Source organism: Rhipicephalus microplus, chromosome 3, assembly GCF_043290135.1.
Source record: "Rhipicephalus microplus isolate Deutch F79 chromosome 3, USDA_Rmic, whole genome shotgun sequence".
Classification (NCBI taxonomy): Eukaryota; Metazoa; Arthropoda; class Arachnida; order Ixodida; family Ixodidae; genus Rhipicephalus; species Rhipicephalus microplus.
The window spans coordinates 159,734,500-159,750,144 of record NC_134702.1 but is presented as its reverse complement, the minus strand read 5'-3'; the positions used below and the strand labels follow the sequence as shown (position 1 = coordinate 159,750,144).

At 47.8% G+C, this 15,645-nt stretch overlaps 1 protein-coding gene across 1 annotated transcript; it reads right to left on the bottom strand.

Moving 5' to 3' along the window:
- Positions 1 to 3,868: 3,868 nt before the first annotated feature.
- On the bottom strand, positions 3,869 to 15,426 carry LOC119169901 (sulfotransferase 1E1). Its single transcript, XM_037420906.2, has 2 exons — positions 15,281 to 15,426; positions 3,869 to 4,872 (listed from the first exon to the last, which is right to left on the bottom strand). The coding sequence occupies exon 2, from the start codon at positions 4,855 to 4,857 to the stop codon at positions 3,898 to 3,900; it is 960 nt and encodes a 319-aa protein (XP_037276803.2). The 5' UTR covers positions 4,858 to 4,872; positions 15,281 to 15,426; the 3' UTR covers positions 3,869 to 3,897.
- Between the last annotated feature and the right edge of the window lie 219 nt (positions 15,427 to 15,645).

The following is a 15,645-nucleotide window of genomic DNA, read 5'->3' as shown; positions in this document are numbered from 1 at the left end:
ACATCTTCCAGCTGTGGCAGCATCTTTCACGAAATTGCTCTTCATTACGACACGACTGCTTGAGACAATTCATGAGCTCGCTGGTGCTCTAGATAACCATAGTCAAATTGGCCTATTATTCTTTGATTTTAAAAAAAGCATAATATCACGTTTTCCATCAGAGGTAGCTAAGAAAATCAAAACCAATCTTAAAAAATGATTTTTTACTAACATGGATTCGGGCTTACTTTTTTCTTAAGTATTATAGTATTCCTGTAAAATATCTAGGCTCTACCCTAACACCGGACAAGTCGGGTATACCGCAAGGCTCCATACTTGGACCACTTCTGTTTTTAGTAATTATAAATGATATAGTCTGTGACATACCCGTTAAAGAAAGAGTTTTTATGACATGCATATCATGATTTTCTTGTAATGACAAGTCAAATATGTTCCTTATACAGTCATGTTATGCCATACGAAGTTTTGTATCGATACCATTATCAAAACGGCCAGGAGAGCTAAATGTCGTAGGCGGCTAGATAGATAGATAGATAGATAGATAGATAGATAGATAGATAGATAGATAGATAGATAGATAGATAGATAGATAGATAGATAGATAGATAGATAGATAGATAGATAGATAGATAGATAGATAGATAGATAGATAGATAGATAGATAGATAGATAGATAGATTGAATTTTCTATTGCTCATAACAAAAAATATTCAATATAGAAAGCCAAACTCTGAATTATAACCAGGCCTATCACGGAGACTTCCTCGGCGGGAGTCAAAGTAAGTGTCCCGCATCATTTTGGTTTCAGCGACAGCGTATTTTGCCTGGCTCGAAAGTAGCCTTGAATCGTTGATAATTTTCGTAACCACAACATTTCATTATGCTTAAAGCCTCTAGCGCTTGCCTATAAAAATCAAAGGAGCGTTTATAAATGCGAAGCATTTCTTAGCGAACTTTGGCAACTTTCAGCGTATCTATCTATCTATCTATCTATCTATCTAAAACATATTTGACTAGTTATAACATCAAAATCATGACACGTACTTTATGAATGTCATTATTTACATTTCATGGTCCTGCAGCTCTTGCGGTGGTTTCGTTCACAAGACATGCTGCAAAACTGGTATGGTATGACATAATTGCATGGCGAACACAAGCGACCGACCCCGACATGAAAATCATGACATGCGTGTCATGTAACAACATGACTACATCCCACGCTCGCGGCCGTTTCGCTAGCGTCACATATACCAAATTTGGTATTACGGTACGTGAATGGAGCACGAAGGTATGATACTGGTGCAAACATGATAAACATAAGATGCGTGCCATGTAAACACATGACTACATGTCACACTCATGATGCACTCGCGGCCGTTTCGCTAGCTTCACATATGCCAAATTCGGTAATATGGAACTTTATTTGATGACGAAGGCATGTGGCTGGCGCAAACCAAATCATGGCATGTGCGTCATCGGAGAACATGATTACATGTCACTGTGAAGGCGCCAATACATTTCAACGTGACGCGGTGCGCGTGCTCGCCGGGGTTCATTTCGTCGCGTAAAGGCGGCGTTGCGAAGCCAGGCGCCGGTATTGCCATTACTCGCAGGCGCGCGCCGCGCTTACTTGCTTTGACGCATGCGCGTTTAGCGCGTCCGGCATCCCTCCACAACAAAAAGAGGGAGATGCAGCGTTGTCTGGGTAACGCATTGGCGCGAATTTCGTGCCAGTTGCCGTCGGGCCGCAGCGACGGACTCTGCTTGCGCCTGGCGGCGTTTAGCTAGCGTAGCGTAGCTGTGCCCAGCGTGCGTAAACGCTACATTGTGGGGTATATTGGGCCCTTCAAGATGTGCTCGAGGCAAGTTTTCTAGCTCTACATATACCAAATTTGGTGTTACATGACGTCTATCCTTGACGAAGTATGTGACTGGTGCAAACATGATAATACTGACACGCGTGCATGTAAGAACATGACAACATACCACGTTCATAGCGTGCTCGCGGCCGTTTGCTACCTCCACATATAAGATCGTGAATAGATTACGAAGGTAAACGACACATCCAAACATGATAATCATGAGACGGAAGTCGTGTACGGCATCATTTACCTCCACCTCGTAACGTTGTGCTGATTTTAAAGTGAAAAATCGACCTTTCTTATTCCTGCTTCGCATATCATCGATTCCCACTTGGGATCTGCCTATTTTTTTATCTGTCACTGGTTGCATAATGTGTACCCCTAGATCAGTCACCAGAAAAATTGATCAGAATTGTTTAAAACAATTATTATGCTTTTGAAATGCAACGCAGAAACTGTAGAATGATCGACGAAGCGAAAGACAGTGCGAGAACACAAGAGAGTGAAAGGGCCGGACGAAGCGCTGACTTAAAACCAAGGTTTTATTCCATAAATTGGAGTATATATAGCACACGCAACACGAAAGGAGGAAAAGTGTAACTTTGACGTGGAACATTTTTATTAGAATATTTTATGCATCTAAAAAAACTGTTTTAAAGCATTCATTCATTTGACAGACACGCAACTTCCCTGGTGAGGAGCGCTAACGAAGGTACACTCACGCACATATCACCTTCCTTGTAGATGCAAAGCGCCTCGTAAATCTGACCTTCTCGTTGATCACTGTATCGTTGAAGTATCTTGCATTAATGAAACATAGCATGACTGCCGCATACAAAACTACTTGCACTGAAGTGCATGGATGTCAACAAAACGCCGCATTAATTTGCGGTGTTCTCTGAGGTGGTCGTTCAAACAGCCGCCAGTTTGCCCCATGTAGCAGCAGCCGCAAGAGAGGGGAATTTCGCATACCGCATTTATAGAACATTAAACAAACTGCCTCGTGTGTTTCTTATCACCCACGCGAGGCCTTTTTCACCTCTGTTCACCTTTATTGATATGTGATGTTTAACGTCCCAATACCACCATATGATAATGAGAAACACCGTTGTCAAGGGCACCGGAAAGTTCGACCACCTGGGGTTCTTTAACGTGCACCCAAATCTGAGAACACGGGCCTACGTTTCCGCCTCCATCGGAAATGCAGCCGCCGCAGCCGGGATTCAGTCCCGCGACCTGTGGGTCAGCAGCCGAGTACCTTAGCCACAATACTACCGGGGCAGAGCCCTCTGTTCACGTTATGGCAGATACTAGAGAACATATAATTCCTGCTTAAAGAACAACTATATGATTCCTGATTTATGTGCTACGTTACTTTAAACAATACGACACATTATGCGAATAGGGAATGACAACAGTGTTTGAAAGTGGGCTCTTTTCTTGGACACTCTGGTGTTCAAAAAAAGACCTTGTAAGAGACCTTCGGCTATGGAACATAGTAACTTGTCCAGGTAGGCTGCCATGCGCAGTCTGCGCACTTGCGAGTAAAGCTATAGTACACAATGTGTGATGGCATGACCGCGTCAACGCCGCCCTTAGACAAGATTTTGCAATCGCTCGCTAGATAAGTTTCGGCTGAGCAGAGCCGTAGGGTAGCATACTCTTCATGGAGTGGCTCCCATACTACTGGCACGCGTGCTCGGATAAAAAAAAAATTAAAAGTCAGAAAAATTGCGCTTTGTTAGCAATGGGAAATTCAGTGGTTAGTTGCAGTGTGCTCGTGCGAAAGCATGCTGTTTTTTTTTGTTTACACTGTCTTGTGTTTTCGCGAAGTTTTTCGCTTTGTTGATTATGTACCAACCGGCCTAGACAAGCATTTTAGTAGAAGGATCACTGAGCACAATAGTTTAGCAGCTATTTCTCAGCTTCTTTTCGCCTTTCCTTTAAAAACCTTTTGCCCTTTTGGCCGATGTGTTCAGCCATGCGAACGTATCAAGCACACAAAGTTGTTTCAAGCACCAGGATGCGTGACACTTTATTCGGTATTCTGAATGCGTGCCTTCGCATCAGCTCGTATATCCTTCCAAAGGTCCAGGAAGGAAGACGTCTTCTCCGCCTCCTGAATCCTGAGCTCCATCTGCTGAAGCAGGGCGGGCGTGAAGTAATCCTTCCAGCTTCCAACCTTACCGTTTCTTACATACGAGTACTTGTTCTCTTCCCCGTCGTGGCCTTTGATGCAAGTGATCTTTTCGCGTGTGAAGACGTCGCTCCACTGAGGGTTGTCTCCGGCACTCAGATCCACGACCACCACATTGCGCATGTGATCGGGCTGCGATTTTTCTAGCACTTTTTGGAGCAACCCTTCGTCATTCTCGAGAGCATGGCCGTATTGTTCTCCCAGGAAAAACGCCAGCCTCAGCGCCACCTCTCGGCTGTTGTCCTTGAGTTCCTCGTAGGTCAAGAAGAGCACGTTCGGTTCGTCCCTGAGTGCGTAGCCCGCGGCAACGTGTTCGAAGTAGTCGCCATAACCGAAATTGCCACTCACAAACGTGTCGACAAAATCTTCGAACGTTCCGTTCTGGAATTTGAAATTGCTCCAGTTGGTCATCATGAGGTAGAATGACACGCAGACGGCCCACGGATTGCGGGCTAGGTAGACGTACTTGGCTTCTTTGTTCATCGTACGCTTTTCTAAGGCCAAATGTGTAACAAAAGATCTCAGAGGCAGGGACGAGCTGTAGTCCTTAACGTCCATGTACTCGAGGAACCGCCATTCTTCGGCGAATTCTTGGTAGGTCGTCATCGGTTGTCCCGCTCTGAGAATCATTTGCGTGATGTACATCAGCCAATGCGTTCCGCTCTTTGGAAATGTCACCTGCACGAGGTCTCCTTTCGTTGCCTTGAAGTTTAGGGCTTCTCTTAGTCGGTCAGGATTCAGTACGGTGCATCTCGCAACTCCGTCTATCATTTGGCAGGCCGGCCTTCTTCTCTGCATCTTCACCGAGAGCTTCTGCGAAGTGGAAAGTAACATGAGCAACGTATCCGCTGAGAAATCTCCATTTAAACGAAAGTGTTTTATTCCTGAATAGGCAAACTGAATTGTCAAAAATTAATTTCAAAAAATTGAAACAGGCGCAAGAAGTGCTAATTGCCAATCATAGACATTTATTGAAAACTACAACTACAGATAGGCAATATGCGCATACGCGCACAACCTTCAAAAGACAGCAGCAAAAGCAGAGGCAAGTGCGGGAGAGCTCCTTGACAAGGCATCAACACGGTGGGAAATGCATTCACAAAAACGTGAAATGTGAGAAATCTGCTTTTTTTGAAAATGTAAAGTGTCAAAGGAAGCGTGAACTGTAAAAGCATAATTAGCTGCGCAAATTAGCAGGGAAAATAGTAGCGTGAAAAACATAAAAAAACTGGCAAAAAACCAGCTGGGAATAATTATGAATAGCACTGATTTGTTTGAAAGGAAAAAACGGAAGTGGCATTAAACGGGAATTCTGGGTGCACAATTTCAATTAGGCATACGCGTAATTCACAGAGTAGTCGAATAACGACGTATTGGGAGAGTTGAAAATGAGTAGAGCAATCTTATCGAAACTATTTCTTACAACCAAATCACGACATTGACGGCGAGATCTGTCCATGTGCTATCATGAATATTTCATCAAGACAATATTCTGAGTGCACTGTAGGGAATTGTATCTTTACCAAGTTGTTGAAAACAGCTTACTTGAGCAATTAGGAAAACGTGGCTGAGCCCTCTTCGTAAGAATGTGAACAAGAAAGAGAAACGTGTCTTCACAGTGGTAGCTGAGCGTTTATTCTGCTTCATTTCGCCAAAAGGGTGAAGGAGTGAATGCTACAGCAATTATCAGCAAAGTTACGCGAAGAGCGACAAACAGCTCGAAACTTCAAGAGCGAACCTCAAGTGTAAAGCACGCATGAAATGAGCATACACAGGACGATCGAGCACGGACTAAAAACTGTCACAGCTCGACATATCCAGCAATCCATGCAAATATAAACACATGCGAAGAGAACGCACTAGTATACACAGAGCAAGCGCGAACGCTGTCACGAATCTTGCTTCTTCATGTGTCAGTAGCGTGCTCTTTTTGTAAATGTGGCCACGGCAGCGAACGAAGGGACCTTCGTGTTCTCCCGAATCACAAGTCTTATAGGGGCGCTCGCAGGAATGACCACGCCTCGTGGAGGCGCGCGCTCATCGAAACGCGAGACGACGACCTTTATACCACGCCCAACGCAATCTCCTCGCAATGTATCGCTACTGATTACGTAAACGCGCTGAAGTTGCGCAGCTCTGAGGACCACCGAACTGTATAGGGTGCATATATATGGCATGCAGTTTGCATTATAGACACCGGATGCTCCGTGAACTTGTAGTTAGCGGCGCACAATGTTGATTAGGAAGCCGCTGGCTCGCAGCCCCGTGACGGAACCTTTTCTTCTCTATTTTTCTTTGCGGTGTGTTAGTATATATCTTACAACGTCATATTCGTGATGAAAATACGACAGCGGAGCCGTGGTGCCCCCCCCCCATAAAACACTGTCGTGTTTAAAGGTCTACAGAGAGCGTAGTTTTGATGCCAGGTGGGATGGATGGATGGATGGATGGATGGATGGATGGATGGATGGATGGATGGATGGATGGATGGATGGATGGATGGATGGATGGATGGATGGATGGATGGATGGATGGATGGATGGATGGATGGATGGATGGATGGATGGTTTGACGGACGGACGGATGGATGGATGGACAGCCCACCTGTCCTCGATAACGGCGGGATCGATGGCTTCACTTTCCCACAACACATGGTTGAATGTTGCTAACAGTCCACAAGCGGGGCAATCCGCACTTGGATACCGTTCAGGGTAGATGACATAAAGAACCGCAGGGTTAGGATGCACAGTGGCTTGTAATGGTCTAAGGGTGACTGCCTGCGCTTTGCACAAGGCAGGGTGTGAGAGAGGGAATACCCTTCTGTTCCTGTGTCCTCTGTAGTAGAGCCTTTGCCCTGGCCCGTCTTCTACCCTCGTTATGCTCGGGGTGGACATTTCGCGGAATGAGGACGACGTTCTCACTCTTGTTTTTTTTCGCTCTTGGCAAGGAATGCTACAGAAGCGAGACTTGATTTCCATCGGTGGAATCCCCAGCTTCCACAGGATGTTTCTAACGTAACGCGTTGTGCACAGCCTGGCGATTTGCACCCTCTCCCCTGTGCCTCTGCAATTTTTTCCAACGTGTTGTGCATGCCGAGACGGGACATTCTGTCCGGGCATGCGTACATGGGAAGCCCTAGAGCTCTCCTGATGGCCTTTTTAATTAACGTGTATAGCATATTACGCTCCGACCTCAGCCAGTTGTGCATGGCTGCAACGTAGGTAAAATGGCACTTCGCAAAGGCGTGCACCAACCTTACGAGGCTGCCAGATGCAGTAAATATATATATATATATATATATTGTCACGGCTAAAGGCCGGGCAAGAAGACAGAGGACGACGAAGTGATGAGCGTGGACAGCACCCACGATTCCTCTGAGAAAGAAGAAGTCGAAGTGGCTGCTCTTTTTGTTCTGTTAATACAGACCTCGTTTTTCTGGTCGCACCGTCGTCCTGTACTCTGTTATTTTCACCTAGCGACATTGGTGGAGGTGCTGGACTTCTCCAACTGATGCTTGGGACACCTCCGCGCCCTAGCACATCGAGTCCACCACCGCAATCCGTTCCTGCAGTGGATACTCCTGTCCACCGCTACAGTCGCCGACAGCGAGGCCTTAGTCCCGAGGTGATCCCGCTCGAACTTCTCCAGCAACACACCGTACCGGGAGAAATGGCTACCGGAGGGCCTTCGCAGCTTACTGTCGATCAGCCTCTAATTCCTGAGACCTTCCACGGTGAGGTTTATGAAGACGTCGAGGACTGGTTAGCCCAGTATGAGCGAGTCGCCAAAGTCAACCGCTGGCCAACTGAACAAAAGCTATCGCGCGTCTACTTTGCTTTGGCAGACAGCGCTCGTACGTGGTACGAGAACCGCGAGTCAACGCTGTCTTCGTGGGAAGAATTTCGGCAGCAAATTCTCGGGTCATTCGCAAACACCGACCGCTGTGATTCTGCTTTGCAGCTCATCGAGGCACGCACACAGAAACCAAATGAGAGCGTCGCCATGTTTGCGGAAGACATGACCCGCCTATTTCAGCGGGCCGACCCCGAGATGCTTGAAAGTAAAAAACTCCGACATTTCATGAGAGGCGTCAAGGAAGAGCTGTTTGCCGGTCTCCTACGCAACCCACCAACAAGCGTAGCCGAATTTGTCAAAGAGACTACAACAATCGAGCGAGCACTGCAGCAACGGCGCCGATACCATGACCAACCAATCAAAACATCCCCCAGTCTCTCTGCTTTGAGTGCCGGCAGTGAGTGTTCTCTGCGCGAACTCATTCGTGAGGTCGTTCGGGAGGAGATCCGAAACCTCCTTGTGATTCCGCAAGAAAATACCATGGCTTGCGTTGCAGAAGTTGTGCGGCAAGAACTCCGCCAGGCATTTTCGTTGCCCGAATCGCCCTCAGACCAGCGGTCTGTGAGCTACGCATCAGCTGTCTGTCGACACACTCCAGTGTCCTACAACTCGTCACCACTGGCTTATCGTGACGTGAGCCAAGGTCCTTACAACGAGCCGTGGGCCCCAGCTCCCAATCCGCCGCAGCCGTATCCACAGTCCAACGTGCCTATGCAAACGGCGCCAATGTACACTCCGCCGACATCTGCATCTTGGTCGCAAGGTATGCCCACCAGTCGACCATTCATCCGTAAGACGGACTTGTGGCGCACCGTCGACCGTCGACCACTTTGCTTTCATTGCGGAGAAGCCGGCCATATTTTCCGCCATTGCCCGTACCGTGACCGTAGACATCAAAACTTTCTACAATCCTCCCCTCGTGCCTATTTCGATAACCGCCGTGACAGCAGTGCAGGCCCGCAAGCACAGCAACCCGAAGTGCCGTATCGCCGATCCCGCTCTCCTTCACCTGCACCGAACTCGCCGCCGCAGCGCAGGTACTCCGAGGTGGTCCGGGGCAGATCTCCTAGCCCTCGTCGGGGAAACTAACAGCTGCGACCTTTGGGGGGAAGGTTGCCGCCCGTCGAGATGCTAACACACCCCCAACATCTTCTCTACGACGTGATATGACGAATGATACCACGGATCGTACGACGCACGATACCAAGGACGATACGACGTCACCGACATCAACGGAAATCGTAAGCGCCAATCTAGACATTTGTATAGACGGACGCCCAATAACAGCACTGGTAGATACTGGTGCGGACTTCTCTATTATCAGCCGTAAACTCGCCGACTGCCTAAAGAAAGTAAGAACAATATGGACGGGACCAAACATTAGAACCGCAGGGGGTCAATTGGTGACGCCGACAGGCAAATGTACAGCTCGAATTAATATCGGCAGTTCAGATTTCGTCGCTACTTTCGTAATTTTACCGGAGTGCTGCAAAGACCTGATCTTGGGCATGGACTTCTTGCGGGAATACGGTGCCATTATCAACATTCCTGAGAGATCGGTTACGTTTTGGACGGCCCCAGATCAAGTTTCGGATGTGCCCTGTACAGACCAGCGACGTCAGCCTTTGCGTGTCTTCGAAGACGACGTGACCATCCCACCGCGGTCGAGTGCACTCGTGGCTGTGACATGTGACACGTCGAGCGATTCTGAAAACATCGCCGAGCAAATTCCAACACTGCTATTCAGCCATGGTTTATCTATCGCAAGAGGCGTCGTAAGCATAAAATGCGGACACACGCACGTCCTCATTACGAACTTCAGCTCTGAACGCCGACATCTAACGAGGGGCATGGCAGTCGCGTACGTGGAAGAGCTCGCCGAGATGACAGACTGCCTAACTCTTGAAAAAGATAATTCAACTGATCTCACCCCTGCACCTCTATCTGTTGATATTGGCCCAAGTTTGCTGCCGGCGCAGAAGCAAAGTATCATGCAGCTTATTAACAAGTTTGAAGATTGTTTCTCTTCGATTTCCAGGGTTCGTCAAACGCCGCTGACAAAACATCGAATTATAACGGACGACATGACCAGACCCATCAAGCAAAACCCGTACCGGGTAGCTCCGCGAGAACGTGAAGCCATCAAAAAGCAGGTGCGACAGATGCTTGAAGACGACGTTATTCAGCCGTCGAAAAGCCCTTGGGCTTCGCCGGTTGTATTAGTGAAGAAAAAAGACGGCACCTTACGTTTCTGCGTGGATTACCGCAAGCTGAATCAGGTGACAAAAAAAGACGTCTACCCACTCCCACGTATCGACGATTCACTCGATCGACTACGGCACGCGCGTTATTTCTCGTCGATGGATCTAAGGAGTGGGTATTGGCAGATAGAAGTCGATGAAAGAGACCGGGAGAAAACAGCTTTCGTGACACCTGATGGCCTTTTTGAATTTAAGGTACTTCCATTTGGCTTGTGCTCAGCACCGGCAACGTTTCAGCGGCTAATGGACACCGTACTATCAGGCCTCAAGTGGCAGACGTGCTTAGTGTATTTAGATGACGTCATCGTATTTTCTGCCACATTCGACGAACACGTCAGGCGACTGCACTCAGTATTTCAAGCTATCCGTTCCGCCGGACTAACACTTAAGCCGGAAAAATGCCATTTCGGCTTCGAAGAGCTTCTGTTTCTGGGGCATCTTGTCAGCAGTGAAGGTGTACGGCCTGACCCTGAAAAAATAGCTGCTGTTACGAATTTTCCAGCGCCAACTGACAAAAATGCCGTCAGACGGTTTTTAGGACTGTGTGCTTACTACCGACGCTTCATTGAGAACTTCTCGCGCATTGCCTCGCCGTTGACTCGCCTTACCAGAGAAGACGTCGCATTCGTATGGAATGAAGAGCAGCAAAAATCATTCGACGAGCTGCGGCAACGCCTTCAGAAGCCACCAGTACTCGCACACTTTGATAATGACGCACCGACAACAGTGCACACCGACGCTAGCAATGTCGGCTTAGGAGCTGTACTCGTGCAGTGGCAGGATGGCGCCGAACGAGTAATTGCTTACGCGAGCAGAACTCTTTCACGTGCGGAAGAAAATTATTCCACTACGGAAAAAGAGTGCCTTGCGGTGGTGTGGGCGGTTATAAAATTCCGCCCATACCTGTATCGTCGTCCTTTTAATGTTGTCAGCGACCATCACTCCCTCTGCTGGCTGACGAATTTAAGAGACCCTTTAGGACGGTTGGCGCGCTGGAGCCTGAAGCTTCAAGAATTTGACATGACGGTGGTCTACAGATCGGGGAAGCGACATTCAGACGCTGATTGCCTTTCTCGTGCGCCATACGAACCTGCGACGGCAGATGACGACGATACAGCCTTTGTCGGAGTTGTAAACACGGCAACTGTCGCACAGCTTCAACGAGACGACCCCGAACTAGAACCCTTAATACCTTTTTTAGAGGGTCGCACTTCAGCTGTACCTAGGCTGTTTGTGAGAGGACGTTCGTCATTTTGCTTGCGCAACGACGTCCTGTATAAGATGAACTTCACGCCACACGGAAACGACTACTTACTCGTCGTCCCAACATCTCTAAGGAGCGAAGTATTAGAGGCATGCCACGATGAACCAACATCCGGCCACCTGGGTTACACGCGTACGTTGTGCAGAGTGAGGCAGAAATACTACTGGCCACGACTGACGGCAACCGTTCAACACTATGTTCGGACGTGCCTTGATTGCCAGCGCAGAAACGTTCCACCCGTCAAACCAGCAGGCCTCCTCCATCCTATTGACGTGCCTGCAACTCCATTCGCTCAAGTCGGAATGGATCTTTCGGGCCCATTTCCAACCTCATCAGCAGGTCGCAGATGGATTATAGTAGCCACCGACTACCTCACTCGCTACGCCGAAACCAAGGCTTTGGAGAGGGGCACGGCAAGTGAAGCAGCCCGATTTTTCGTAGAGAATGTGGTGCTGAGGCATGGTGCTCCATCAGTGGTAATAACTGACAGGGGAACTGCATTCGCAGCCGAACTATTACAGACAGTTTTAAGACTTAGTGGCACATCCCACCGGCGAACAACGGCGTATCATCCGCAAGCGAATGGTCTTACGGAACGTCTCAACAAGACACTAGCGGATATGCTCTGCATGTACGTCGATGTGGAGCATAAAAACTGGGATGAGATCTTGCCGTATGTCACGTTCGCCTATAACACGGCTTATCAAGGAACAACAAGAACAACGCCATTCCGCCTTCTTCATGGTCGTGAAGTCACCACTATGCTGGATGCTATGCTGCCGCACGAGTGCGAAGACACTGAAACGGATGCTGATTATATCACTCAGCTGGCCGAAGAAGCCCGACAACTTGCACGCTTACGTATTAGTCGCCAGCAGGACTACGATTCAAGACGGTACAACCTTCGTCACCGACCAGTCTCCTACGAGCCAGGAGAGAAAGTTTGGATATGGACACCTATTCGGCACCGTGGCCTCTCAGAAAAACTGTTAAGACGGTACTTCGGTCCCTATAAAGTTCTGCGACGTCTCAGTGACATTAATTATGAGGTTGTTCCTGATACTGCGCACTCTTCAAGGCGTCGAAGGTATGCTCCAGAAGTTGTGCACGTGGTACGCATGAAGCCTTATTTCGCCGAATGAACTCATGCGTTTCCAACGAGTACAAACCGCTTTGATTATAAAGCATCTGGACGATGCTTTCTTGAATGGGAGGCTAATGTCACGGCTAAAGGCCGGGCAAGAAGACAGAGGACGACGAAGTGATGAGCGTGGACAGCACCCACGATTCCTCTGAGAAAGAAGAAGTCGAAGTGGCTGCTCTTTTTGTTCTGTTAATACAGACCTCGTTTTTCTGGTCGCACCGTCGTCCTGTACTCTGTTATTTTCACCTAGCGACAATATAACAAGCTTGTCGCAAGATTTTCGCAAGTCGTTGTCACAAAGAATGGGTGCAAATATTGTGCTTGTTTGAAGAACAAATCAGCATGACAAGGCCTGTTTAACGTAACCGCGGAGAAGGCGTTCAAAGTGCCAATAAATGAACCTCTTCCAAGACTTCTAGCCATCGTGACGAAGCAAGGGAATCTTGTTCTGATAGCCTCGTTGGCGTGTTCAGTACAACCAAATAAATTGAACTGATCAATAAGACAGGTAAAGCATAGGGGACGTTAATTGTGGTCTTTAACTGCAACTCTCTTTACTGTAAAAAACAAAAAATGAATTTAAGCAGATAAAAACCGTCCGCACCACCCGCTCAATTTGTACCCACAATATTCCAACTGCGCATCCATTGCTCAACAAACTCAGCTACGACGGAAGCGCTTCTCTGTCTTCTTGGTTAGGTTTTTCCATGCGTGCGATCTTTGGCAGTGCTATAGCCAACGGGGAACGACATGATCTTTGCACAAAGCTCAGCTGGCGAATCAATCCTGGTATGCCAACCTGAGGCATTAGATCCGCCATGGGGAGGCCTTCGCTATGAATCAACACAGAAGGGGACTTTTTTAGAGAGACTCGTTTATATGTTTGACACAAACTAACTGAACAATTAGACCGAGGAAAGCATCATAGTGGTAATTGTTGTTTTTATACGTAGTGTACTGGTTGTGACGTAGATTGAAGTGATATAAAAAGCATGAAAGATGTTCTTTCCGTCACTGAACTCACAAGCTTCGACATGAATGAAGGGTCCGCCAAGGCAAATTTAATGCGTCAGGTTAGCGTACCTTGGTTGATTAGCCAGCTACTGCTTCGTACGGAGATCACGTGCCCCGTGATACCTTCAGGAAAGAAGAGTTTCTGACTTACCGCGCGAGGTGCGAGCGTGAAGTGACTAAAAATCCGACAAAGCCTGTTCATTTCACGTGACCACTATTAAGTGTTGTCCCTAGAAAACTGAAACAAGATGTGCCTAGCCTCGTCATGTGGCTCCACAAGATATTATCTGGCTCCACGAGTGTACGAAATCTACGGAAACGTTAACGCCAGAGGCTGTGGCACACCATGGACACTGGCGGAATACTAGGAACCCAGCACACAATAACGCTGTACTGAGACTGCTGGTAGCCTTAACAATCTGAGTAACTTTGTAGCATACATTCGCGAGGTAGCACAACAAATCTGGGTATAGATGCACAAAACCCTCAGTAAAGACAAGCTAACGAGTGCCTCAGAGTTGAAGTTTACCGTACGCGCCCCGGCTTGACCCTTTGTCAACTTGTCTAGAGAATTTCTGGGTGCACCGAGGTACTCCAGGGCGTCAGTTTTACTAGGAAGCACAAGGTAGCCAACACGAGGCATGCTTGCACCACTAAAATTTAGCGATGTTTAGGTGGCTTTCTAGTCTCGTGCCTAAGAATAATGCTGGTTAACGCTCTCAGAAATTACGTTGACGGAAACACCCTATCAACTGCAGAAGGAGGCGCGTTTCGTCAGAACTCAATCGGTAAAGTATCGGGCATGTTTACTGGGTTACTGGCAGTTTTTCACGCACTGCAGTTAAGGGCAGCAATTATTGTCATCTATGCCTCCGCGTGCCTATGTGTATGTCTGATACAGTTTGTTGTGTCCAGCAATAATGTATATTACGAGCGCATACAGCAAGTAAGGATCTTGTGATGTACGAAAACTATAATAACAGCTGACTGCGGCGAGAAACTGAATTTAAAATGCGGAGCGTTTTTTAGTCGCACGACGTCACGCGTCGGCGGCGTTTTCCACACATCAACTGCTCATGCTCGCGCCTCGCGTATCGTGCCGCTTGCTTGCGTCTCGCGCCAACAGTTTCCTCTTTGCCCCTATTTCACCTTGCAAGGCTTACGCAGGCAGCGTCTGCTTGTGAAAACCGACTGCTCATGCAGCACAACCGTTCACTGGCCGGCCCGTATACGTAGGCACTGGATCGCACATCAGCGTCCCACTACTCATCAGAGGAAACGCTTCTCATTCATTTGATAAATAAGAATATTAAAGAGCGCTCCCCCACCACAGACAACTACGCAACATTCACACAATACCTCCACCCATCTGCGAAGCATTTACTCTTGTTCTCCCCGTGAGACGATGCCGGTGACACTTTTTACATTTTTTCAACAGCAGCGTGCACAGTGGCTACGCACTGTAATTATTACACGTGAATTCCAGAGTACCTGTGTTTCAAGTGACGCTTGCAGTAGACAGGACCGCCCAATAAGGAGCATACGCTAACATAAGCAAGGTTTCATGAAAATAAACTTCAGTGGTAGAAGTGCTTGCATTAGACTTCACTTGTCAAAATAACACCGACGGTACTTCTGGTATAACACAATCGTGTAATAGCGGAAGTTAGAATTACTGCTCACCTGTTTATTTTCGAGCGTCAGTTGAGTGGGCAAAGGAGGGGTAAGGGGGGGGGGGGGCTTTGGTGTTCCACAGCCGTTGTACAGCAGCAGGGCGAAAGGGGCGTCCTATCCTTTGACAATAAATGTTTCCGCGAGCGCTGTCAGTCGTCCAAGCCGGCCACTTGTGACACTTGCGTGATGATTTATCGCGAGTCAGGGGCTTCCAATTGTGCGTACAATCACTCCAGCAGCTCTCACTTTTTTTTCCTTGAAGCAACCGGAATCGCATTGCCTTATCAGTTCCGTGGGAGTAATGAAATGCTCCTTCTTTTGTTCTGACATATCGTCGCTACGTTCACAATACGATAACACAACTACTGAGAGTA

Excerpts from the sequence above, each read along its gene's own strand:
- LOC119169901 (XM_037420906.2), bottom strand. The coding sequence starts at position 4,857 with ATGCAGAGAAGAAGGCCGGCCTGCCAAATGATAGACGGAGTTGCGAGA.